Below are 26,828 nucleotides of genomic sequence, written 5' to 3'. Positions count from 1 at the left end.
GGAAAAATTTCTTCTCAGAAAGAGCGTTAATTCATAGAAACAAGCTGCCCAGGGAAGCGCTGGGGTTGCTGTCACCAGAAGCATGCAAGGAACTAGGAAATGTGGCACGGAGGGCCATGGTTTAGTGGGCACGATGGAGATGGGTTAATGGCTGGATGAGATGATTCTATGATTCACCCAGTAAATTTACACACAAATTTATTCAGAACAGACTGTGACTGAAGTTCCTCCCCCTATATCTGAGAATAGCATTAGCCTGACAAGGAGCCCTTTCCTCAGGAACGTTTATGGTAGGACAACCAATTTGGCTGAGCAAATAGCATTTTAAAATAAAACAAATACTCATGTACAGATACTTCAACACATTTACTGTGCATTATAATTACCCGTGAAGCTAGCTTGTTGTATTTCAGTCAGGCATCCAATTCACTTCAACTATCCATCAGTACATGAGTGCAGTCAATGGTTTTCTTTGAGCCAAATTTTCTAAGGATATCTGTTTTTCCAGCTATGCTCGGTGATCAAGGTCTCCCCAAACCCTATGAGGAAAATCCTTTCAGGAGATAAAGATAAAGCTTTGGTTTATAGAACTTCTAAAAGTTTTGTGGTTTTATTTATAGTCTTAAATTCAGCTCAGTACTGGCAGTAGCCACAGTGATGGATAGGAGGAAGAGAACTGTGTGAGAGTGGTTCTGCCACCCGTCATCATTTTGTTTTTCTTGAAACAGTTGTTTTCTTTCCTGAGGGGAAAAGCGCTAAATCTAGCGCTGAGTTTAGGTTCCACCAGCAGCACTTCGGTTTGCAACAACTCCCAGTAATATTCTAACTGCAGTTTCCCTTTTATCTACTGATACAACATGGCAGAGTTTGACACCTTTTTAGACATGAAAAGGCTTTATCTTGTCTCAAGTAGCAGCTGCCATTAGTCTCTTTCACCACCGCATCTTAACAGTTTCTTTGTTAACATAACAGCATACAGCCAAGCCCATGCTAATCCTCAGAATTCAGTTTAGATATCTCATTCGCAAATTAGGAAATATTCTTGTCAACTATATAAATACACATAAATTCCATGTATCAATTCTGTTGTTAAGATAAACACGATTATGAACAAAATTATTGTTAGCAGCATCTGTGAAAATACTTGAGTATGCAGTTGCAGCTCAATAGTGGGAGATACAGGAAATAAGGATTTTTTTTGACCATTTCACACTATATATACATATATTTTTCGACATATACATTCCCCATATCAGTACCTGATGACTTTCTGGTTGATTTTCCCATGGAACTGAAATAGAATCACAACCACATGAAGAACACTAAACATCTCCCCTTGTTAACATATGATATATAAATTTTCTGTGTTAAAGTCGATGTACAATATTGCTTGTTAAGTGGAAATAATGGTATTTATACTGCTAAGACAGAACCTAAATTTCTGGTCTGTATTACTCCAGGTATTGCCTGAGCTAGAATGAATGACACCCTCATCAAGAGTGCTACATCAGTGCGCTGGGAGAGTCCTTCATAAGAAAGCATTCAGAGAAGTATTTGAAGAACGATGCATCCTACCTGCTCCATCTTCACAGCAGATATAATTTTATTGCTCTGTGTGAAGCATCCTGATACAGATTTTTTTGGTTGACCAGGATGGATAAATGAAAATATATTCAGGGGCAGCAGGCAGATACATTACTTTCACTATACTTGCAACCAGTTCAGCATCATCTTTTAGGAATATTTTCTGCAGATGTTATCTATTACACCCATTCAATATATTTAAATGTTTTCTTCACAACTCTAACAGTCTGCAAAGCAGTCAGCTTTGACACTAAGAACAGCTCCGAAGTAGAGAAATTGGCTCTAATCCTTGCAGAGTAAATTACAGTAAGGTGAGAACTCCAAATGCATTTAAACTGTGATCTCCCCTCTGCAGAGAATCACAAATCTGATGATACCCCCAAGGATAAATGTTCCTATGTTGATTTGCTGCAAGGAGCAGAGAGAGTGTGAGAGGCGGTACCCTATGCAGTTATTTTCACATCTATTGCTGCTCCTAACTTTTTTGCCACTGCAGTTCTTACTATCTCATGAATGTACCTCATTTCTGACTTTCATAATCCATAAAACATGAATTTGTTATTAATTTTGGCACAGTATTTTTGGAAAATCCTTCAGTAAGGCAGTCCTTCCAAAAATCTGAAAAGCAACCAAAAAAAAAACCTCTCCAAAACCATAGCTTACCATCCAGCTTTAAACAAAAATCTACAGCAGAGAAACCTACAAAGCATGGGTGAAAATTTACAATCCTTCCAATAAAAAAAAAGTACATTCTGATATACAGTGGGAATGGTTGTATAGTGCTGATATTTTTATTCATGGAAATTCAAGCTACCGATTACAACCTTCGGTATTCAAAAATCAGCAGCAAGAAAAAAAATAGAATCAAACATAAACAAGTGTTTCTCTGCACACATACAAAATCAGTCCACCATTGACTGCAACATCTGAAATCTCTCCCTTTCTAATGGGCAGGTGACTGCTACTCTGATTCTCCATAGCGCTTCTGTTCTTTCAGATATACACTCACACCATCTGGGTGGTGAGCCTCCAGAAAGAAACTATCTTCAAAACTGAAAACGTTTCCAATGGTTTTGGAATTTTTGCTCATCTATGTAATTCATTTCTCATTCAGAACATTTACTACAAATCAGCTTTCTCTACCTGCCAGCAGGCAAGCTAAGAAGTTACCATTTTCACTAATTACAGATTGTATTCACTACTTCTTCTTTAAATACAGCTAGAGTTTAGCTTCCTAACTTCTAAGGTTTCTGCCTTTGTAAGAAATAATTGACCTTTTCATTAATACACGAATAATATAAACCAAGTAGAATATAAACACTGCATGTGAGTAAGATGGGCCTTCATTCTGGTTAGTACAAAAAAAAAACTATGAATGCTTAAGTACAGGTAAGGAAAAATTTTCTAATAAGCTTCAGAAGGCAGTATTTTTTTGTTTATGATCAGTTTGCTTGATTATAAAGAGGAAAAAAAAACACCTTCCAAAATCAAACTGCATTTTAGTTCCCACTGTAAAATTAAACACAGCGCATGATATTTATCAGAAAGTCTGCAATATTGTCATCAGATTTTGATATTCTGTATTTAACTTTTATCTTAGTATATGTGAACATTAGATGGAATTGCATACGCTCTGTAAATTAAAAATGCCCTAACTTACGTGGTTAAAACAGCCATCACATTTTCTTTAATAGCACAAGTGACAGCTACAAAACCAGAATATCCTTATATGGCTTGTTCCATCGGGAAGGTACAAACATTCAAAGAGGTTTATTACAGGGCACAGTGTATTATAAATTTAGCTATACTCAAACGTACATCCGCTGCATGTCTCTTTCTGACCCATTAGAGATAATCAACACATGCAGCATCCCATAGTTTGAAAAGGATAGTTTAAAGTAGCAAGATTAAGTCAGCATGGCAGATTTCAAAGTTCCAGCGGAGAAAAATACTTCATAATTCAAAAGTACCAAACCTGCTCCCTTGTATACTACAGTCTACTGTTCCAAGGCCAGAATAATTGGTATTTGCTTATAATGTCTGATTTAATATTTGTCAACATTTTAGTTTCAAACTTTAGCACCGGTATAAAGTATTTCACAACACTTCTTATTCATCATGAATGTTTCTACTTCAATTTACATAGCACAGGAGAAACTTTGAAAAATAGCTCTATGAGAAGTGATGTTTCAGAGTTAATTGTTACCATAATTATTTTATGAGCAACCTAATTGCTTTTGAGTCTTCTTTTTAGTCTTTCAGACAGGGGAAGGGGACTGTCCGCCCACGCAGAAATCAGAACATCACTGTCAGCTTGTTGTGCAGGACTGGAACCTACACCCTGAAACAGCTGTTCTGAACTTTGGGAACAATCAACTTCAACTACAGAGGAATCTTCTGGAAAGACCTCTAACGACAAATTCCCACCAACTTGCTTAAAATTGGTGGTTTTCTCCCTCCCTTTAATTACAAGTGCTGAGTCACTGCTTGTACTTTTGATACTAGCAGTGTTATACCTTTTCTTCGCAAAAGTTTTTTTAAACTGGTCAGGGTTCAGTTGTCTTTTCTTCTGCTTACAAATTGGATTTTTATTCATGTTCCCATCATCACTGTCCTCGCTAGAAGAGCACTTGCCCTGACACACACTCTTAAAAGAAGTTTTCCAAGCAGTCTGAGTATAAGCTTTTGTAACGTTACAGACAGGAACAACATTTGCTGGCTTTTGAGGCTGTGGAAGCACTTCACACACACTATGCAACAGCTCTGTTGTTTGTCCACTGGGGACTAGAGATGTTGAACTGCTTATATTATGGTCTTTCTGTATCATTTCATGCAGGGTGTCACCTTCTTGTGAAACAGGTGCACTGGATTCACTTGCACAGGTTTCTGGTAGCATATTTTTAGTGTCTCGCACTAGTTTATTTAACTGACATGAGGAAGAGAGATTATCAAGTTTCAATGCTGCTTCTGTGTGTTTAAAGTGTCTGAAAGGCTCCTGTGGCATTACATCTTCTGGCAGCATAAGCTTTGATGGAACAGAAGTCATCTTAAGTATACGCTCCCTTAAAGACAACTTTTGAAGCTGTTCCATACGGCCATCTGAAAGCAAATCATCTGCACTATCAGAATGATCTTGGTCTGACTGTGCAGCACCAGAATATTCTGAGCTACGATGTAGTGGATATGAGTGTTTTATGTACGCAGTCAAGTCAGCTGCTGGATCACAGGTATAATATCCATGGGTTGGTGAAGTGCTGAAGAAGGTTCCTTTCCTATCAGTACTGCTCAGTTGTAGATCTGCCATTACAGAAGATGACACTCCTGAGTTTTTAGTAGACTGTACTGGCACTACAGATGAGTCAGTCGATGTACTCTGTAAGTGTAAGCAAGGTGATGCTGTCAGAGAAAGTCCAACTGATTCTGACATTTGAACAGATGTTACACAAGAAGCTGCAGCCATTACTGGATCTTTTGATTCTGTGCTTCTCTGGCATATCTGATATTCAGGTGGAGTTTTTCCATCAGATGTGTGGTCTGGCACAGGAATAATTTCATATGCAGTCTTGAAATTCATTTGAGACAGAAGATTGGTAACTTCACCATAAGCATCTGATAACTCCTTTTCTTTCGGTCTGTTTTTCTTGTCTAAAAAAAAGCACACAAACACTGTACTTTTCCCACTGTTGAGCAATATTTACTTTTGTTTCTTGTATTCTGGGAAGGCCTGTAAGTTAATAAGATAAAAACTTTTGAACTTACTTTTCTGTTTCTTTGCCAGAGCTTCTGACTTTTCCATTTGGTAAAGAGAAACAACATCTGGATAAGCAGCCTGAAACAAAGACTCCTCTTCTATTGTAACTACATGCAAATCCATAGGCTCATCTTCTGCATCAACATAGTGTTCTATCAAGATTAATGAATTTACATTAGACATATATATATAGAAATATTTAAGAGGATGGAATGAGAAAAAAGGTTTGAGTATAAGGAAGATATGTAAAGAGACAAACAGCACAAGGTTTGAGGCCTAGCTATGGCACAGCCATTTGCTTTCTGAGAAGCTCCTGCGTCATACATACACACTGAGGACTGAAGTCTGTCATCATGAAACAAAACAAAATATGACACAAAACAGAGTCCAGATCTTATTAACCACAAAAAGTACTCAGAAGCCAAGCCTCTTGGTGGGGTGTTATTTCTGCGTGGTTTTGTCTTATTTTGATTTTTAGCATTGCTCTTGGTTTCAGGGTATCTGAAATGTGACATTTTCTTTCACAGTACTGTTTTTCCAATTTTCCAATTCATACGTCTTTTACTCAATGTTATCAAACTATTTTCCTCTTTAAAGAAAAAGACAAAAGCATTCTATGGATTAGACTGTCCAGTAATAAACATAGAAACCAATCCAACCTGGTTTTTGCCACTCAATTTCAAAACAGGGAATTCCATTTTTAACACGTGTCTTGACTATCCTGCAAGAAAAGAAAGCAACACATTAAGTGATTTTGTTTGAACATGAAATGAAGAATCTAAGGAAGAACCTAAGACACCTGAAAATATTTCAGTATTTTACTTAATAATGATTTGGAGCAGAAGAAAGTCTCTGTAACAGTGAATTTAGCACAGCATTTTAAAAATATGTTTTTTTTTTTTTAATGCACAAGTTGTATACCAAAATTTTGGCTCTAGATTTTGAATACTGATTATTCATTTAGGAGAAATGATACTGCTCAGAGCAGCATAACTAGAAATCAAAAAGCTGTTCTGTAACATCTAACCCTAATGCAAACTTCCACAAACATCAGTTTGGTATCTTCAACTATGCCATGGAGAAGACTGTTGCCATAGACAGTCATTTTCTGAATTAACAGACATTATCATTCACATCTTTTGCATAAGAGCATGAAGTACAATTGTAAACGGGGCTGTCATTAAGATTGACTGTCCCTGTTCAGTTCACATTCTAAGTTCCTACATGTAAAGGGGTTGGTGCTGACTCAATACCCTGTTTTTAAACAGCTGTGAAAAGAAAATGAGATCAAGATCTGTCTTTTAAACTCTTGAAACACCAGACAGAAACATAAACAGAACATATCAATTCTTTCATCCGAAGTAGAATACCAGTAACTTGTCTAATCAACTCATTAAAAAGCAGTCTCCAAACAACACACTCAATCCAGTCACTCTTTTGTAAGATAATGCTGAACAAAACAGCTTCTCTATGAGGAACAGTTTAACAGACTGTTGACCCATCAACCCAAAAGAGATGATGCCATACTGACATTGACTGCTTTTTGTTCCCTAAAATTAATTCTATGAAAATCTGAACAGCACCAAGAAGCAGAATGACTAGTAAACCTTACAATAGAAGAATGTGGAGTGGATCCCATTAAAAAAACCTCTCAGGAAGTTAAATAATTTCTTTCATACTGTATGAAGTTAAGCTTAGCAATCTTTTGCCGATAGACACTGTAGATTCTTAAAGTTTACACAAGCTTAACAAAATATTAGATCATTTAAAAGACCCATCAAGGGCTGACAGATCAAAATAATACTAACTCTGGCCCAGAGAACTCCTGAGTAACAGGAACTGGATGCCAGGAAAATACTGAGATGGAAATAGTTATTTGCATCTTGCTGTTTTTCTTGTGTATCCATTTTAAGTACCCAGGATCCATAGTCATGTCTGTAATGACAAAGGATGAAGGTCTGAATAGAAAACTTTGAGAAGAGGGGTAGCAGAAATGAACTGGAAGGCAATAATTTCACTAGACAATTGAGTACACAGATGCTTATTTATAAGTCTATGCTCATATATTTTAATCACTGAAGTCAATCAAAATTCTACTAAGTATCTGAGCAGAGAAGTAACCCCTTAAAGGTAAATCTCATGTGCACAGACCAAGGAAATAGAATGGAACAGTAAGCATAGGAAAAAGCAGGCTCTGTTGGAACATAAGAAAACTGCTGTATGTATAACTTTGTGCAGCAGCAACATATATATTAATATGTTCACCTAAATTTTTAGCTGTACTCAAAATAAGCAAATAGCTTGAATCAGAGATGAAAAATGTTTTCGTAAAAAAAAAATAAGAAATTCCTCCAGCAGCAGAAGTAAAAAATTAGGTTGAGAAATTCCAGTTATGTTACCGTATTGCCTGCAGTTGCTTTGAATCAATATATCCAGATTTTCTCTGGATCATATCATAACGTGTCAAGAGCACTAACAGTTTCTTACAAGCATAATGCTTTGACCATTCCATCTTCTCAGAAGCAAATATCTGTTAATGTAAAAAAAAATAAAAACACATGCTTTAAGACTTTCTTACTCAGTGACGTATTAAACTTCAACAGCTGTATAGTAGGAACACAGAACTAAATGCTTTAAATATCTAGAATGTTCTATAAGTTAGAGTAATGCCAAACTGTATCTCACTACCAAGTGGAAGAACAGTTATCTCCATAAATGAGCAGATCCACCTGCTGCCAATAAGTCAAAGGAACAGTGATGTGAAAGAAAAGCCACATTCCAGATGGCCATGCAGAGCTGTCACAATGAAATGTGTGACAAGCTAGGCTTTAAGTCAGAGTCAAAACGGCAGTCTATGGGGTGGTGACATGTGAATTCCCCACTGAAGGAGAAGTTCAAGATGGAGCCCTCAGTGGGTGAACTGATGTGATCTTTTGAGATAGGAAAGTGATGACATTTTAGATTTCCTGCAACCCAAATAAAGCATCAACCGTGACTGATGCATCATGATGTTGACTCAGCTGAAGGCTCCAATTTCCAGAGCCAGGCCCAAAGAAGGAGGCAACCTTTCTCTTACAATACAATAAAGCTGGGCCCCACACACGTTTAAAGATGATGGAGCTCTTTGCCAGTCTTGGCTGGACTTTCGAGACTTGGCACCCTCTGAATTCCATCTGTTCAGGCCAATGAAAGACAGACTGCATGGGTAAAGTTTCCCTAGCAATGTTGCTGTCATAGCAGCTGTGAAACAGTGGGCCACCTCTGCTGGTACAGATTTTAACAAATGCAGCATGCAGGCTCTTGCTCTTTGGTGGTGAAAATACATAGCTAATAGTTGTGATTATATTTAAAAGAAAAAGTGATTTTGTAGCAGAGAATTTGCTATATCAAATCGTGGTATTGCGCTCTTTGTAGCTGTTGTAGTTTGCATGGAAGCAAGCAGTCGACATTACTTTTGGAGCAAACTCTGTATGTCACTTTTGAGATTTGAGCACTCGGAATTACAGGGCCTCTGTACCTGGAAGGTGGTAGTACTGCATTAAACACAGGCTTGCCATCTTTTTGGGGGGAAAATATGCACAATTCAGAATAAATGGCTCTGCTTGTTATGTGTACAATGCCTCAGTGATACCAGGAAATTAAGAACAAAAACAAAACAATTAAAAACCCCCTCAAAGTCTGCAATCATAACTTGAGTTACCATCTACACACTGTGTTGGTATGAGGACAAGGCAAACATGAGTAAAAGCAAGAGCCACACCTGTTAAAACCTTTATGAAAGATGGGAGAAAGATAACATTCCTGAAGCATTATGCCTCATAAACACACCATATTTTATACACTAGAGATGATCCAACACTCAGCAATCCACTCTAGTAATGCTAGACAATGAAAAATGGCACAATGGCAAGTGACCTTCTTTCCAAGCTATTTTCATTGAGCTTTTCTAAATGCTTATTTACATTAACTAATTTTTCAGAGTTGTCAATTTTTGACTTTCAAAAAAAACGAGGTGAATTAAAAAGTTGTAGCAAGGCACTTTAATTACATTTCCTGTAGAATTACCAATGAAAATCAAAATCACAGATGACTTCCTTAAGGCAAAAAACAAGAAAATACAGAGCAGAATATTGAGTATTTTCACATGTACCTGAAATGACAATAAATTTGGCCTTTTGCATTCCATTATCTTGTTCAGTTCATTCTTGTTTACAATAAATTCTTGGATAACCTTGACATAAAACAGAAAAGAGGGAGTTGAAGATAGGGCAAAAAATCTGAAATTTCCAATTAATTGATTTGGGAAATTAATCTTTAACTAGGTTTCTTACCTCAGAGAATGGAAAGCCTTCACAACTCTTAGCTTTTCTGCAGGTAAAACAAATGTGTTAGGAACTGAATAACAAATAGGAAAAATGCACAGTTTAACTGCTCACTCTGCACATGAAAGGGAAAGCAGTTCATTTTCAAAACATTCCTACTTTCTGATATTGTCCTCCACTGCACTTGCTTGTTTCACTTGCTCTAACTGATGCCATTCACAAGGGCAGCAGTATTTGGAGTCACTGGGTTTGCAGTATCTAGTGCTTTCACAGAATTTACATCCACCGCGCTCATGTTCCTTGTATGATCCTATAGAAGATGCACAAATCATGATGAGAAAGGAGGTTTTAGAAACCTCCAAAAACAATACTGGCAATAAAAATATAAAGGTCAGAATGCATATGAATCTGACACGACAGTAGCTGAAAGCAGATCTGAGTACATTAGCTATATACCTACCATAAAAACGGACAAAAAGAATATTTTATTTTTTAAGTTATTTTCTTAAGACTTTCCCTAACCATTTCAGACCTTATGCTAAGGAATTTATAGTAAATGAAGCTACAGAAGTAGCATGGAAAATCTTGACAAAATAATAAGTAAGGGATATGTAAAACAAGCTTTTTCCCCTTCTAATTATCATCCAAAGCAATGGCTTTGAATGAGCTCACCAAAGACTCTACAAGAATGAGGTTAGGACTAATTTATTATCAAGGAAAAGCTACAGAAAAAAAATCCAGCAATGCCAATGGGTCCAGTCCTTATGCAAGACCAGTTTAGGGTGGAGAAAAGAAAGTTGCTTGTCATTACAGTGTGCTGTCTTCACTGACACTGTTAAAAAGGTAAATATCTGGGATCACACAATGCCTTGTATTAATATTCTGCTATCAACTGGTTTCACATTTGAGAAATGTCACTTGCACCCTCAAAAACCCTTCATATAGATACACAGTGCAGAAAATGTGAAGTCAGAAGCTGAATGACAAGAAAAGCAGTTTGTAACACTAGTCACAAAAAAATCAACCAGCCAACGACCCCAACATTCAGAATCAAAAGCAAACCAATGATTAAGCTAAAAATAAAATTCCACACTTTCAACACTGACCTGGATGATGGCACTCAGAACAGTGCACTACTCTTTTAACAACCAAAGGTGGATTATTATCATGTTCAGATTGTTCTTTCCATTGCTCAAACCTATAGGTGTGATATTTAAAGGATTAAGAAATATTTTATACTTTCATACTTAAAATAAAACACACAAGTAGTCCTGTTGTACTTCTCAAGCATTTGTTCAAGAAGTATTTCCTAACTTAGGAAAGTAAATTATTTGTTTTGTAAGTATATTCCTGTTGGATTACCACTATTGGCATGCACATTAAGATAACAAACATAGAAAGCATTTAGTATGTCATGTCCTAATACACAAACCAGTTAAAAAATAAAAATCAGTCCTTGTGACTTCTATTCCAATGCAACAACATACTCTAGAACTAGGTGTCAGCTAATATTTAAAACAAATAAGAAGTTGACGTAGCACAACATGTTATTTGTTTAGGCAAACAACAATGCAGCCACCTGACTCTCAAAGAAATTAAAAATATATATATTACTAGCATTGTCTTGGAGCTGCAGACCATACCAGAAAGCATGTGAATTAAAATCAAAGTACTTAAGCATACAGGGTAAATTTTCCACTTTACCTTTGCAGTAAATTTTGACCTCTCAAAGTCTCAATTAATTTTAAAGCTTGTTCTTTTCCAACTCCTGGAATGCCCTATAGAGACAGAAATAGGGAACATTAAGAAATGACACATGCAGTACACACATCTTTACTGCCTTTCTAACATCATGGACAGAAACAACAAAAAACAATTCAAGGCACTGAGCTAAAAACTTTTTCTTTTTTTTTTTTTTTTTTTTTACAAAATTATGAAGCTAGAAATGGCAAAAGATTGGAGCTACACAGTCAGCGTGACACGCAAGATACATAAAATGGCCTTACCCTCAAAAGCAGCTCAGATACAGCCACGTTTTCCTGTTTTCTACTATTTTTCTCCTGCATTTTATACCTCTGTTCTTACTCCTTTTCTCTGCTATCTAAACTGGACACTACATTCTTGCCAACTAAGTGCCAACTAGACAGCTGAAACTCTTCATAACAGTTTTGGAAAGACAAGGACTCTTTATCTGAAATCAAAATGTTAGAAACTTAAGATGGGAAAAAAAAACAAAACAACCAGCAGAAAGCTTTCAGTCACACGAGAAAGAGAAGCTTTATGGCAAGGAAACCTCTAATACTTGAAGATTTCAAGCTGAGAGGTGATTTACAGTGAATACTCCAGAAGCTTTTTCTGAAAGATAATTGAAAACTGAAGCCTTAGATAAGTTCTCACCTTCCCTTGTTTGATTTTGATATTTACTACATTATTATTTCTGCAGTACACATGCCCTTTATGGGAAAGCAGACTACCACTATGGGTAATGGATGGAAACAGCAAATGTTTTTCAGGAGTTGCTCAAGGACAGAAATCCAGGACTTCACTGTAACCTTTCAATACACTGAAGAGCAACAGACAATTGATTAAAAACAACCAGAACAATTTAAATGTACATGCTGCTTTTCAGTTCCTTGTTCAATTCTTACACCCATTATTTTACCAAGAATCAGTGCAGTTGAATACATACATCATATTGAGTGTCCCTTCCTACAGTACTGCTACAAATGAATCAATTGCTCAGTTTCACTCAGATGTAATGATTGAATAGAATATATGCAACTGCATGAAATAAATTTATTTTCAAAACCAATTAGAAGTTGTCATCGGACAACAGCCAGACACTTGAGCAGACTATCAGGTATTCAGCTTCTGTAAGGAAAGCAGCACTTTTGTATGTAATGAACAAAGCAAGTGCAGTTATAGAGTGGTATTCTCACTTATCTGTTCCGCCAATCCCCACACCCGATGCACTCCAGGAGTTTAGCTTTCCTCAGAAGTTCGTATCATTTGCTTTGCTGGGTTGCAGCAACTCAAGACTGGCCTGGCATTACATAATTGTGCCATTTTAGGACTATGCAATAACTCAGCATACCAGAAGCTGCTAGGGGCATTGCAGAAACTACTGATAAGCCACTATTTTCTGCCTCTCCCTTCCTCATTAGCATTTATTTTGTGACAATGAAGTGTTTACAGATTCTTGTAACAGAAGCAAGTCTCTCATTAAAGAAAAGAAAGAAAAGAATTAGAGTGATGCACTCTGCCTGTTGCTTAAAAGGACAGACTTATTAAATTGAAACACCATGATATAAGAGCTAGTTTAGACAACCACTGCAATTCTGAATGGGAGCAACTATTGTCTGTGGTCACAGTATGACAGACTGTACAGAAACAAAGTTTCATCCATTTCCTTTTCATTCCAAAACTGTTCAAAGTCTCAACAACAACAACCCAAGAGCTTTCAAGCAGAAGACAGAAGAAAGTGCCCACTGAGAACCCCTCTTACTTCATTCATTACTAAATAAAAATCTCTTAAGTTCCATCCAGAACTAGTGTTACTACTAACTGCAGTTCAAAACCATCACTACTAGCTATCCCAAAGGACAGAGTGTTTTTTCTCATTTTCCTCAGCTACTATGCCACGGATGTACTATACATGCTAACGGGCAGTTCTCATTTTGCTCAGTATCATTAAAATGCAACTTTCACACAATGGAGATGAAGACCAAAGTCGAGACTAACACATAGGATTTAGAAAGATTAATGCTCCATTTTGATCATCTTCAAACTATCACAAAGAATTACAATGACTTACTAAGCATCCATAACTAGATCTCAGCAATCATGTATTATACACAGTTCGCATCTGCAAGTCTTCCTTGGTATGCAGTAAGTAATTGCTTACCTTTGGAAGATAATCACAACCCAGAAGAACAGCTAGTCCAATCAAAGACTCTCTGTCACAACCAAGCTTCTCCTTAATAGAGGACATTGTGTAGCAGTCAAGATGTGGCTCCTGAAAAAGAAGTTTATCATTTATTTCATTTCCACAACACCAGGGAAAGAACTGCCACGTCTGCAGTTCTGCCCTACAACGGGTCTACCCTACAAAGGGTCTGATGGAAAAATCCTATAAAGCAGCAATTAAAATTTATAACGTAATACACGGACACCATGAGAATAGCAGTTCTAGAATTTCAAGTTGTAAGCATGGATACCAACTATTTAAAAACCACCTTTCATATAGAGATAAGAAATACCAAACCAATCATGTTTTTCCTCCACTTCCTTAGTAGGTTTACCAGGCAAAACACATGAAATCTTTTCTCTGATCTATAGAGAAAGTGTCAACTAAGAAAATTTGGATCTGCCAGTTCTAGAAAAATACACTCTTAATAAACATTTTCAGCTCAAGGTCATAAATTGATTGTTTTTTACTGAATGATCACAACAACCAGTTTGTTACAATACAGAAATGTAATCCCTCTCCTATTCATCATTTGCGACTAAGAGCATTGACTGAAATATATTTGCAATGAATAAACCCAACACATAAGATGCATGCACACAAACCAGTTAGGAGGCTGACTACTCCTATATGCTCCAAATGGGAATTCATAGGAAGCAATGATTTCACTAAAATTCTCTAATGTAGAAGAAAAAAATACTACTTAGCTTTATTACACATCATGGAGCACCACAAACATAGATGATGGTACAGTAAGTGACTTTCAGTTGTTTTGCTCTCAAACCCACTACATGGGCAAAATGTTCCTAGCTTAAAGGATAGTTAAAATAAACACAAACTAGTAGATAAGCATGATATCCAAGCAACTGTTTCAAGGGCTTCCTTTTAATTTCCACGTACATTTTTGGGAAGACTCTAAAGAGCCAGCAAGATCCCCTTCTGACCCTACTGATGTACATTACCTTAGAATTCATGGCAAAGTTCCTATAAACTGTTTGAGCTCCATATAAGAAAACATCTCCATCATTGGTAATGCACCCATCGACATGGCCTTTTGCATTCAGGTAAGCACACATTGCTTCTGCTTCCCCAGCTGCTTGAACCCATGGAACACCTAAACACTCCAGCAGCTGGAGGCACTAAATAAAAGAACCCAAAAGGAAACATATATTGAACATTAAATTACATCCAGTTATCAGCATGTATTTTCTCAATTTATATGTCCACTCTGAAATAGTATATATAAAACATTATATCAATACAACAATTGCTTTATAAAAGTATCTTTCTGTAAGTCAAAAGAAATATTCACCTAAGACCATTAACTACAGATTAATATGTTATATATTAATTACACAACATGATTAACAGTTACTCCTTCACAAAATCTGACTACTCAGCAGTCTGTGCTAGTCCAGTGCATCTTTCAACAAACTGCCAGACTCTCCCAAAACATCAACCACGAAAGTACAGTACTGTTGGCCTAAGAAATACTGGACCACAATTAAAGACATACTGAAATATATACATACAAATACTTTCTACAAGTTTTAGAATAAAATGTGAATACATTCAGCTACCAAAGCCATGGAAGTCTACATATTTTTTCGCAAAACTCTGAATATACAAGAATGGCATGCTACCTGCAATAATGAATTAAAATGAAAATTATTGAACAGAAGTTCTCTGCAGCCAAAGCTTCTCAGTTGAGAAGGGTATACTAACTTTCAGTCTAATGCAGCAGATTTCCAACAATAAATCAAAGGACAAGAAAGCTGCATTTCTGTAATAAGCACTCAGTTATGTGTGTGGCTCACTACAGCATAAGACACAGAACGCATCAAACAAGAAAAGTGTTCTGACACTGACACCCTACTGCAACAATCTAACTCCGAATACTGTTGAAATTTATTCTGCAGGAAACAACTGGTTCTTTTCAGTTCTCATTTTCAAACTCTTAAAGGCTTCTATCACGTTAAAAAAAGTATCGAGACACACACCTCAGTTACTCACCTCTTTTAGAATGGATTTAAAAGAAGATCTCCCTGTTCTTGCAACCCCATGTTTGTTGGAAGCTCCATATCGTATCTCATTTCTCTTACTCATGGTGTCTGCCTTCAGCTTGGGTGCCTCGCCTTCCATGACAAACACCAGTTTAATTCCCATTGATGTGAAAAAAGAGTACCGAAAAAATAGGTTTCTGCAATAAAGTGAGGTGTTCCAGAAGTAAGGAAACCTGATTTCTTTGGATGTTTTCCTTACATCCCTCAGCCTACTCCAGGAACAGTCACACAATGATACAACAGCTTAGGCTGGAAGGGACCTTAAAGATCATCTAGTTCTAACCTCTTGCTGTGGGCAGGGGCTAAATCAGGCTGCCCAGGATCCCAATGAACCTGGCCTTAAATACCTTCAGAGATGGAGCATCCAGAACACCTCTAGACAACTTATTCCAGCACCTTGCTATCCTCTTAGTAAAAAATTCCTTCCTAACATCCAACCTAAATCTCCCCTCTTTTACTTTAAAAAGCCAATCCCCCTTATTCTATCACTATCAGAGCATGTAAAAAGTCAGTCCCCTCCCTTGCTTGTAAGCTCCTTTTGAGTACTGGAAGACCACAGCGAAATCTTCCCAGAGTCTTCTCTTCTCCAGGCTGAAGAAGCCCAGTTCCTGAAACCTTTCTTCATAGGAGAGGTGCTCCAGCCCTTTGATCATCTTCATGTCCCTCCTCTGGACCCTCTCCAACAGCTCCATTTCCTTCCTGTACTGGAGGCTCCAGGCCTGGATGCAGTACTCCAGATGGGGCCTCACAAGAGCTGAGTAGAGGGAGACAATCACCTCCCTGTCCCTGCTGGCCACCCCAGTGTTAATGGAGCCCAGGATACTGTTGGTCTTCTGTGCTGCACAAGCAGACAGCTGGCTCATGTTCAGCTTTTTGTCCATCACAATCCCCAAGTCCTTCCCTGCACAGCTGCTCTCAATGAGTTCTACTCAGCCTTCTCTCTTATCTGGGACTGCCTCAACCCAAGTGCAACACCTCACACTCGGCCTTTTTAAACCTCATTAGATTCTTTTGTCTGAGAATCTAGCTCAATCTTAGCTTGCTTTTCATCTCCTATGATTTCCTTATTCCCAAGCTAACAAACTTTTATCTATTTTCTTGTCTTTACTTGAGGTTGTTTCACTACCAACTTGTAACAGCATTACAAGATTTCCAAGCAAATACTCCTAAAAATACTCCTTGTCTTTATGTTCCAAGAACATAAGAAAATTTAAAAGGCCACATATAATGTACTATCCAAAATCTGCTTCCAAATACATCTGCATTGATTGTTTCGTATCATTAAGCCCAAGTCTATCAATGCTGGTGTATCTGATGTAAATGAATACTGTTGTTACACAGATTCATAGATATCATTATTACGCCAATTTATTTCATATGGAAATACAAAATTGTTCCCACCAGCGATCTGTAAGACAGCAATGATTACCTAGTCTATAATAGCAATATTCAGAGTAATCACACAGTATGTCTTTCCCTATAATTCCTGGATTAATCTTTCAAAAAGAGCAAGCAAACATTTATAACTCTTCCACTGACACAGAAAAACCATTACTCTAGATTTAACTGTATTTTTGTCATTGGTAAAAGAGGATAAGCTGATCTCTTGAGGCAAGTTCTATTTTTATAACATATATACATATATGTAAATCCAATTAAATAGTAGTTTCTCTAGAATACTTGGCAAAATAAATTAATCTCCATCTACCTGAAATATTATTATTATTTTTTTTCTTTGTAGAAATTTGTCCATCCCTTCATCTCACTTTTGAAGCCATAACCTTGCATCTTCAAGCTGCATCAGGGAAGATTCAGGCTGGATGTTAGGAAATACTACTTCTCTGAAAGGGTGGTCAGGCACTGGAATGGGCTGCCCAGAGAGGTGGTGGAGTCACCGACCCTGGTGGTGTTCAAAGAGCATTTGGATGTTGTGTTGAGGGACATGGTTTAGCGAGAACCATTGGTGAAGGGCGCATGGTTGGACTGGATGATCCTGTGGGTCTTTTCCAACCTTAGCAATTCTGTGATTCTGTATCTGGGCTGATGTTTCCATTCCACTGCATATAAGACTTAATATCATAGAGAAACGAAGAACTCATGTTAAGCTTCATTCTCTAGTTAATTATCCATTATCTTAGTAAAAAAAATTTAAGAAGTCATTCTAAGAAGATGCTAACTTTTCATATCAAATAAACTCAACAGATGCCACAGAAATATCTAACAGCAGCTACTAAGTCAATATTCTTGTGCTAACCAGTAGCTGTCCATTTAAAAAAAAAAATCTGTATATAGTTTCATAATACCTACCATCATATCATTTGCAGAAAACAGTGCTTTCAGGTTATGGTTGCTTATACTTGCTTATTTAAATTGAAGACACACTTCAATGTTGCTTTTAAGCCTGAAGAATGATTTAAACATATTTACTTCAATGTGGGATCTAACTAGAATTCTAATTCATAAGCAAAATCAGGCTGAAGTATGCACGACTCCTGGTACATTCTGAATCCACCAGCCTCTGAACAGCAGTCATAAACAGCTTAAATTTCCCTAGCACCTTCCAACACAGCCTCAGAAATACATGGCAATGAGTATTTTGACTTTAGTTCTTGTAGCTTGATAATTTGTACATCAAGCAGCACTGGTACCACAGTAAGACTACACGGTTTTGTTTGCATGCATCTCAACCATTGCTGAGGCCTCAATGGCACATCTGGTTCAACAAAATCTCCTGTTTGCAGCCAAGCATTAAGTTGGATTTAACCAGTATGACCATGCCCTCATTTCAAACCCTTTATGTACACAGCACAAGTTATAATAACAGAATCAAAGTAACAAAGCAATTTGAATACTGGAGAAAAGGAGTCATAAGTTCAGAAGAACTATAACTAAACCATACGGTTCCAGAACTTTTGGTTACAATTATCTATATGGATACCATACCTCAGATGTGGCTTGGTAACTACTCCAATCATCTTTTTAACTGTCTGTGCTTCACAAACCCACAGACTTAAATCAACAGCAAGTGTCTTTCCTTTGAGACTACTCAAGCTTACAGGCTGCCTCACAGGCTCCAGGATTTGCCACAGATTATTCACTCCCATTGTTCTACCTTCTTTGTTCTCAGCAGGAAGGTTTTAGCTGTAAAGACTAAGGAAAATAAAATATTTTCAAAAAATGAAACACAACATACTATGAATGTTAGGATCAGAAAACAAATACCCAAACATTATCAGTTTTGCTTTTGGAAGCAAAGAGCACTCAAGACTTCTAAGCACTATAGATGGTTTATTACTAGGTACCTTCTTTGCATTATATATTTTCATTTCTAACACTCTGAATATAAAAGCAACATATAATACAATGTAACACAATATAAATTCAACTGAAACAAACAAACCAAGCCATAGATTACTCCTTAAGTGTCCCTTACGTAACTAAATTCCAAATCTTACTTAAAAACCAAGTAAACAATATACACATCCTCTGAGGAAATGACTTCCTGATGTGAAGATCCATGTGCAAGGAGTCAACACAGACACCCTCAAGAAGTCCCTTCAAAAAGCCATTTCTGGAGTTGTAACAGCATAACTCCAAGAACATGCTAACAGCTCTCTTACTATTTTTAATTTTTGTATTGTATGACTGGCACTAAAATACTTATAAGGAACACCAGCTGATAACACACACCCTGTAGGCAGTATATTTCTTTGTCTCATACTTATTTATGCAGCTGTCATCCACATTATCCCATTACTGTGTTTCCTTTTCTTCACTTTCCTTGGATAGTTCTGGTTTTCACATCTTGCTGCTTCTGTATGAAGCCTCTGACTTGTAAGAGGGAGGGAAAACCCTCACAGTACCCATCTTTTCCTGCATTGCCTTATCACACCAAGTTTGCCTTATGCTTATTTAATTCTTTCTCAATTACCTCAATATCAGAAGACAGAAATAAGGTCTCGAATATTTTTTTTTTCTTATGTCTTGAATTTGAACCCGTACATGCTCAGAGAATACATGTCCCTCCTTTGAAACTGACTCGATGACCTCTGAAACTTGCTTAAGACACGTGGATATGCCACCTTGTGGCCTCTTGTGAACAGGGCCACGTTAAATTCAAGAACCTTCCTCACCCAACACCTGGCACAACAACAAGTCTCTCTTTGCAAGGTGTTTTGTACCGTTTTAAAGCAAGACAGCCATTCAGTAATGTATCATTTCTACCACTGCAGGCATTATAGACTGTTTTTAAATCATATCCTCAAAGAAAGCTTTATCATCAACACAAGTCACGTTTCTGTAATCCTCTTCCTCAGACACAAAACCTGGTTTCAGTCTTATGCGCTCAAGGCATAACACAGTAAAACCGTATAGATGGTGCTGCTGTTAAACCTCAAGGATATAAAATGTGTGAAAATCAGGAATAAAGCATACAAACACATGGGACTACTACTTGAAGCATAGAGTGATCAACTTCTTGAATGCACTAGGGTAACCTAACAAAGGCACACAAACCTCCAGAGACATGTTGGGATTCAGTGGAACAACAGAAAGGGGCATCCTTCAGCCTTACAGAGATGGAGGCTTCCAAAGAGGGAGGCTGAGCCTGGTTTCCTTTCTACATACTGACGAATCACCGGGGATAAGCACACTATCGTCAAGATAGATTCCCGCTGGCAGGAAACATCAACTAAAACACAAGCAAACAAAAAAGACCACAAAATAGCAAATCCCTTTGCAATGAAGCACAGCTGTAGCGTTCAGCAGCCCGTTCTCCCGCCCTACAGCTGCGCCCACGAACTGCACGAAGCAGGAATGCAGCCCTCCCTCCAACTTAAACACTTGAAACTCCCGCCTAGATCCAACCGTAACCCCACGCACCTCACGCCGCAGCCCCAAATAGGCGAAGGGGCCGCCCCCACGTCCCGCCCGAGCCCTGGGACTCCCCTGACCGAAGGCGGCCGCCATCCCCCCAGCGCAGATACTCACCCAGCAGTTCCCCACTCCTCAACCCCACCGCTCCCGCAGCAGCCGCTCCACCCTCCCGAAAATGGCGGCGCACGGAAAAAGGCCCCTCGGGAGGCGGCGGGCAGCGCGCATGCGCCGCGCTCTTGGCGGCTCTTCCGTTACGCGCTCCCATCCGCGCCGCTCCCTGAGGAAGCGGTGTTTTGGCCGCGTCCAACTCTCTGCCCGTTGTAGCGGCCCCGCCGGCGGTGAGGACAGGTAGGACGGGGAGCGGTTGGCCCTGTGGGTCTGCAGTGGTTGGAGGCGGCCGCGGTGGAGCGAAGGTTGCGATCCTTTCCCTCTGCTCGGCGCTGGTGAGGCCGCACCTGGAGTGCTGCGTCCTGTTGTGGTCCCCCCTGTGCCGGAGAGATGTGGGCGTACGGGAGGGAGTCTGACAGAGGGCTGCCGGGGTAGCGAGGGATTGGAGCCCTTCTGTGAGGAAGGGCTGAGTGCTGGTGCTGTTCTTCCTGGAGAAGGAGGGGACCTTACCAACGTCTGTCAACACCTGAGTGTAGAGTGCAGAGAAGGGTTCCTCGGTGGTTCCCGGAGCCGTGACAGGAGGCGGTGGGCACAAACCAGAGCACGGGCAGTTCCCTCTGACCGCCGGGAGCCCTTCAGTGCCGAGCTGGTGACGGAGTGCTGGCACGGGCTGCCCCGAGGCTGTGGGGTCTCCTTGGGCATCTCCAACAGCCGCCTGGACCTTTCACCACTGCAGATGGGTTATTCTGCTCATAGGCATTCATGAAAAAAAAAAAATAGACTTTTTAGGAGAAAAACACAGTTCTTTTCCTTTAGATCTTCATTACAATGGGAAATACGTTGCCTTTGGTTCCGTTGGAGCATCTGTGAGCAGCAATAAATACTGTTTCTAGTGAATACATCCTGTCTTCCTATACTGTAATGTCATTGAATCAAATACTTTTCTACTATAAAGTGTAAGAGTGCTTATCCAGTATTAAGTGACTCTGTTTTCCTTTCATACTCTTAATACGTGCATAACAATTACTTGTAATAATTTATATTAATTGGCGATGTTTTTATAACTGGATCTTTCTTGCCCTTATTTCCTCATGGTTTATAGCTGTGGCTTTTGTTTGTAACTGCTTGTACATTCCATGCTAGTAAATTCCATGCTTCTTACTGAATTGATGGTTTTGTATTGTCTTTCGGAATGACCGTCTGATTATGACTTATATTACTGATGTTCCTGACTTTGTCATCACAAATTTCCATTCACAATCCTACTTCATATCTCAGTGTAGCCATAAATTTAGACTCCAGATTTAAAATATGATGTATGATGTGTCTAGTCCCTACAGCAAACTTCTGTTAACATTTCTCAATACTATTCACTGTTGACTTTCCATTAGCCTACTTTATATCTTAAAATGTACTTGTACTAATCTTTATTTTTGCCAGTTGAAAATGGAATTCATACCACTGATCTTTAATATTAATTACAGCATTTAAGACATGTATGTTTTTTCTTCTTTGTAGAGTGAGGTTTAAATGGAACAACGGATTGAACAAAGATCTATCTTCATATTAGAGTAATGGATAAATTCCAAGAATTTACAAGTAACCCTTTGCTGATCTGAGTAACATAAAGAGATGGTTCTATAGGAGACTGAAAGTAACATAATAAAAGGTATGTGACTGTATGATGAAATGTATTTGGTGCTTGCTTTATAGATATGGTATTAGGCTGTGTAATGTAAATTGGAAATGGCAGATGCTCTGTAAATATTTAAAAGCTATACTAAGAACCTAGAACTTAATCCATAATCCCTATTGTTGTTGCAAGAATGTCAGCTGGGAAGCTTATTGCATTTCTGTCTTTTATTTTGAAATTTCTCCATTGCACTTAATAGAAAGAGTTGTATACTGTTTTTTATCAGTTGTATGCACTAAGACAATGAGGAAATTAATGAGCACTGTTTATAAAAATCAAGGAATACTCACAGAAGAAATTCAGTAGTCTTTGTAGTGGTGTCACAAATTTTAATGTCTGTGGTATTTGATGTAATAAATGCTATTGCCTGTGATTCTTAGTATGAGCCTTTTGACCTTTTGTCTGTTGAAAGCGGGCTAATGTTTGACCAGAACATTAAGCTTGCTCAGGTAGAAGAACAACATAATTCTAGGGTTTGGAAGGGACCTCTAGAGATCATCAAGGCCAGCTCCCCGGCTAAAGCAGATTCCCCACAGTAGGTCACACAGGAAAGTGTGCAGATGAGTTTGTCCTGAGCAGGAAAACATTCCAGAATGTTTCCAATCATTCCACACGTTTTGGCATCAAAAAACCATGTGGTGGATATCGGTTGGAGCATGGTCAGTACATTTATGAATCGAATGGACTACTGATAAATAAACAGTGTGGTTGTCTTTGTAGAAATGTGGTCTTTTTTTCTTCTGTGGATGAAAGCATGTGATCTTGCTTACCTTCTGTAGTGTTTTGGGACAGTAGATGTTAAGAATGTAACAAACGTTTTTTGAGGAATAAGAATCACATTCTGACCTGCTACGGAAAAGATTACATTTTGATTAGTCTTAATATTTGATGTTTTGGTTATATGTGATTTGAGTAGACCTTGTTATTTTAGCAAGATTCGTCTCTTAGTAGCCACATTAGTGCAATGGGTTATTTATCCATTTGTAAAGGAAGTATTTGTATATTCATACATGTGTAGGTATGTTCTCAGAGAACTGTAATCTTTCATTAGCAAAATAACAGCATTTTGCCTTCCATGATCATGGCCTTACAAAGGCAGGTATGCTTTCTGCAGTAACAGCAAGGGAGCAGTGCCATAAATCTAAATTATCTTTACTTTTGCTTTTCAGTATCTCAGATATTCATTTCCTGGGCATTTCTTGACCCTGTATAATTGACATGTTTTACTTTTCACTGTGCACATCACTTGATTCAAACCTGCATTGATCATCTTATGATAGTGGTGTACATCTATAACTTACCTTTGGGCTCTGTTACTAACCAAAAGCAATTGTAGTAGATATTCCAAAGTGTAATGTTCCAAAGAAAATAGAATCCAGGTTGATCTCTGTTGATAATCAAGAAACTCAGCTTGATTAGAATAATTAGATTGTTTCTCTTGTTATTATAAAGCCTTTGCAAAGTAAGCTTAAGCTTAAATTCACTGAGATTTTAGTTTAATGCAACATTTGCTATGATCTTTGTATTTCTTGTATCAGTTTAAATAAATACAGTCTGTGTTATTATCTGTTGGTGCATTCTCATTTAACAGATTATGAGTTTCAATCTTCTGCTACTTTCATGTTTTCTCAGTACTCATGGGTAAGAGAAAGGAAGAAAGTGTTTCAAAGCTTCCATCCCACAAAAGACAGAGACAAGAACATACAGATGAACATAGTGATGAGTCCAGTGAGGAAGAAAACTCCCAGTTTTCAGCTGATAATAGTTTCTCTTTAACATCGGTAAGTTATCCTAAAAAATCCTCCCCAAAAATTGATATAAAAAAAAAAAAGTAAACCTGTGTCTCTGGTTGATTTTGAAGCAAATCTTAAATATAGGATTCAATGGAACCAATTCAAAAAAATGAAGCAACTAGAGGTAATGACTGTAATGAGGACTTCTGAATGAGTTCACTCTTTTTTTAGATCATGTATTTTTGACAGTTGATCATAAAGTAATGTGTAGGTCACTCGAAAAGTAGTGCCTCCTATTTCACAGGATGATAGAATTGTTTGAGTTGGAAGGTACCCGTAAAGACCATCTAATCAAACTCCCATGCAATGAACAGGGACACCTACAGCTCCATCAGGGTACTTAGAGCCCCATCCAGTCTGACTTTGAACATCTCCAAGGACAGAGCTTCCATCACCTCTCTGGGTAACCTCTTCCAGTACCTTATTACCCTTTTGGTAAAAACTTCTTCCTTATATCCATTCTAAATCTGCCATCTTAGTTTGAAACCATTTCCCTTTGTCCTATCACAAAAGACCTTGCTAAAGAGCCTGTCCCCTTCTTTGTTATAGCCATCTTTTGAATATTGAAAGGCTGCTACCAGATCTACCCAGAGCCTTCTCTTCTCCAGGCTGTATGTATGCCATTTTTTCCACATGAAGGGGTTCAGTGATACACCTTTGCTTCATCTGCCCTTGATGTCTGCTGCCATTTTATCAGACTGCCCCACTGCTGCACAGCAACAGAATGCAATGGAACATTGGCAAGAAGGTTCAACCTCTACTACCATTCCACCACCATCCGCCTCTGACTTTGTGAAGCAACATAATAAAATAGGAGGCATTGCTTTTGGAGCAGCCCTCATAGTATTCTGGTTTTATGGAATGAATACTACTGAAATTGACAAATGTGTAAAGCAAAAAGATTTTGCTTTGTAGAATTATTGCATATTTGGTTTAGGTAGTAGGAAAAGCAGAAAGTGTATTTAGAAAAACATTATTTGCTCAAAGCACTGAGTGCTTTGATTTCATAGCTGACGCTTGCAAATGACTAATAGAAATATTTGAAATGAAGTGAAACTTGAAGATGTGAATACTCTTCTTTTCTGTAGTTGTAGAATTTCAAGGTTGATGGTAGTCTTTAAAAAATATTTATTGAGCATAAATATACAGCCTTGCATATTATAAGATACTGATGTTGAGTTATAGCCCACAGAGATATAACTCTTCTTTTTCTTGAACAGTACCCTCTGTTCTGTGTCACTCCTGAGATTTTTTTCTTGCTTAGAAAACATTGTTTTTCTGAAGCACTGGTAATAAAACAAAAATTTATTGTCAGAAAAGTACTTTACGAGTTGTACATTGGAATGTTGCTTTTGCTTCTAGTTTCATTTCCTCCTTCCTAATTTAACTCCTATTTCCCTCTTTCAAAGTCAAGCCAAGGCTTTTTGCAGTGTTATTTCAGTAACAGGAAGTCTTTCTATGATACTCCTTATTAACTGCTCTAATAATTGTGTGGAATGTATGATCTTAATCTTTGATGTCATATAAAATATAAGGTAAGGAGAGAACTGATCACTTTTGCTAACTGTTTTGATCTTGATTTACATAATAACTGTTCTATAATGAGCAGTTTTCATAGTATTGTGAATGAATGCTGATTTCCTTGTGGTTTGTTACCACAATTGATGTTTTTTATCATAATCATTTGAATTTTCGTTACATTTAAAGCAGGTGAAATGTGTTTCATTAAAACACACAAGTAACGTAATATCTGATTATTTAGACTGTAGGAGAAGCTGGGATAATTGAAAGTATCCAGCTGAAGAACTTCATGTGCCATTCGATGTTGGGGCCTTTTCAGTTTGGATCAAATCTCAATTTTATTATTGGAAACAATGGAAGTAAGTAGTAATTGCATCATTGCTATACGGAAGAACACTTTTGTTGAGACTTTAAAATGCATAATTTTTATTTGAAAAAGAATTGCTAGGTCATCTCTGAATCTCTGGGGGCTGTAGATGGATTCAGTTTTATGCTTGAGAATTACAGTCTATCCCAGTAGTGCAAAGCTAGTGGAAAGAGTTTTAAATTCAGACACTTATGAAAGATAATTTAAGTAAAACTTTTCATAGCTAAATTATACATAAATTTATATTTAAGTTTCACAAGGCATGTATTCGTTTTTTAAATACACAGTAGTCGTGCAAGTATATGTCAATTTGAAACTGTTCTAGAAGGATGTAATACTTAGACAAGTTCATTTATTTTGGAGGGATAATTTCAAAAAATAAACCTAACTGTTAAAGAGGGCTTAAAATCCCTCTGGCAGGTAACTAAGTGATGTGTTTGGTTTCTTTTGTATTATAAGTGTTTTTTGTGCTTTTAAGGAATGGAATTTTCTTACTTACTGAGATAGAACATCTCATTGAGCACAAATTAATGAGGAGAAGTAGAAGTTTGGCTCAGCATGTTTTCTGAGAGAGAAACTTGGAAATGCCTGATTTATGATGTTCTTTGCTAGAGTTGTGGCTATTTTATATATCTGACAAGTTTGAAATCTAACTGATTATGACTGCATGAATAAATAAGCAGTCAACAAGGGGTCTGGAGCATAAGTCTTATGAGGAGAGGCTGAGGGAGCTGGGATTGTTTGGTCTAGAGAAGAGGATGCTCAGGGGAGACCTCATTGCACT

The 26,828-nt window shown here is 37.8% G+C and overlaps 2 protein-coding genes across 6 annotated transcripts in view; one reads left to right on the top strand and one right to left on the bottom strand.

The window, feature by feature from the left end:
* Positions 1 to 2,353: 2,353 nt before the first annotated feature.
* GEN1 (GEN1, Holliday junction 5' flap endonuclease) lies at positions 2,354 to 20,745 on the bottom strand. 4 transcript variants are annotated; one of them, XM_004935777.5, is made up of 16 exons: positions 20,677 to 20,745; positions 20,203 to 20,377; positions 18,631 to 18,837; positions 15,638 to 15,824; positions 14,587 to 14,763; positions 13,562 to 13,672; positions 11,362 to 11,435; positions 10,764 to 10,855; positions 9,817 to 9,967; positions 9,667 to 9,703; positions 9,486 to 9,566; positions 7,823 to 7,865; positions 7,144 to 7,270; positions 5,995 to 6,056; positions 5,344 to 5,487; positions 2,354 to 5,229 (listed from the first exon to the last, which is right to left on the bottom strand). In XM_004935777.5, exons 3-16 carry the CDS (start codon positions 18,789 to 18,791, stop codon positions 3,812 to 3,814), a joined length of 2,865 nt encoding a protein of 954 aa, XP_004935834.1. In that variant the 5' UTR covers positions 18,792 to 18,837; positions 20,203 to 20,377; positions 20,677 to 20,745; the 3' UTR covers positions 2,354 to 3,811. The 4 variants fall into 4 exon arrangements, with proteins under 4 accessions (XP_004935834.1, XP_419963.3, XP_040553549.1 ...); XM_419963.8 differs by lacking the exon at positions 7,144 to 7,270 and having other exon boundaries at positions 7,735 to 7,865; XM_040697615.1 differs by lacking the exons at positions 20,203 to 20,377; positions 20,677 to 20,745 and adding an exon at positions 17,995 to 18,088 and having other exon boundaries at positions 18,631 to 18,768.
* Positions 20,746 to 20,789: 44 nt separating this feature from the next.
* SMC6 (structural maintenance of chromosomes 6) overlaps positions 20,790 to 26,828 on the top strand; it is a 34,520-nt gene continuing 28,481 nt past the window's right edge. The window contains exons 1-4 of one of the 2 annotated variants that reach the window (NM_001321614.2): positions 20,790 to 20,910; positions 22,189 to 22,339; positions 23,996 to 24,144; positions 25,919 to 26,036. In NM_001321614.2, coding sequence (NP_001308543.1) covers positions 24,001 to 24,144; positions 25,919 to 26,036 — 262 coding nt within the window. In that variant the 5' untranslated portion in view covers positions 20,790 to 20,910; positions 22,189 to 22,339; positions 23,996 to 24,000. Of the gene's footprint in view, positions 21,006 to 22,188; positions 22,340 to 23,995; positions 24,145 to 25,918; positions 26,037 to 26,828 lie in introns of both variants that reach the window. The other variant, XM_040697207.2, reaches the window with a different exon arrangement.

Source organism: Gallus gallus, chromosome 3, assembly GCF_016699485.2.
Source record: "Gallus gallus isolate bGalGal1 chromosome 3, bGalGal1.mat.broiler.GRCg7b, whole genome shotgun sequence".
NCBI classification, from domain to species: Eukaryota; Metazoa; Chordata; class Aves; order Galliformes; family Phasianidae; genus Gallus; species Gallus gallus.
This window is presented reverse-complemented; position numbering and strand designations above follow the sequence as displayed.

What these genes read in the sequence shown, in the direction of transcription:
- GEN1 (XM_004935777.5), bottom strand. Translation starts at nt 18,791, where the DNA reads ATGGGAGTGAATAATCTGTGGCAAATCCTGGAGCCTGTGAGGCAGCCT. An exon ending in GGTCAAAATTTACTGCAAAG is followed by an intron (nt 10,856 to 11,361) that starts GTAAAGTGGAAA and finishes TCACACCTATAG; the next exon opens with GTTTGAGCAATGGAAAGAAC. An exon ending in ATGGTCAAAGCATTATGCTT is followed by an intron (nt 7,271 to 7,822) that starts GTAAGAAACTGT and finishes TTGTCATTACAG; the next exon opens with ACATGACTATGGATCCTGGG.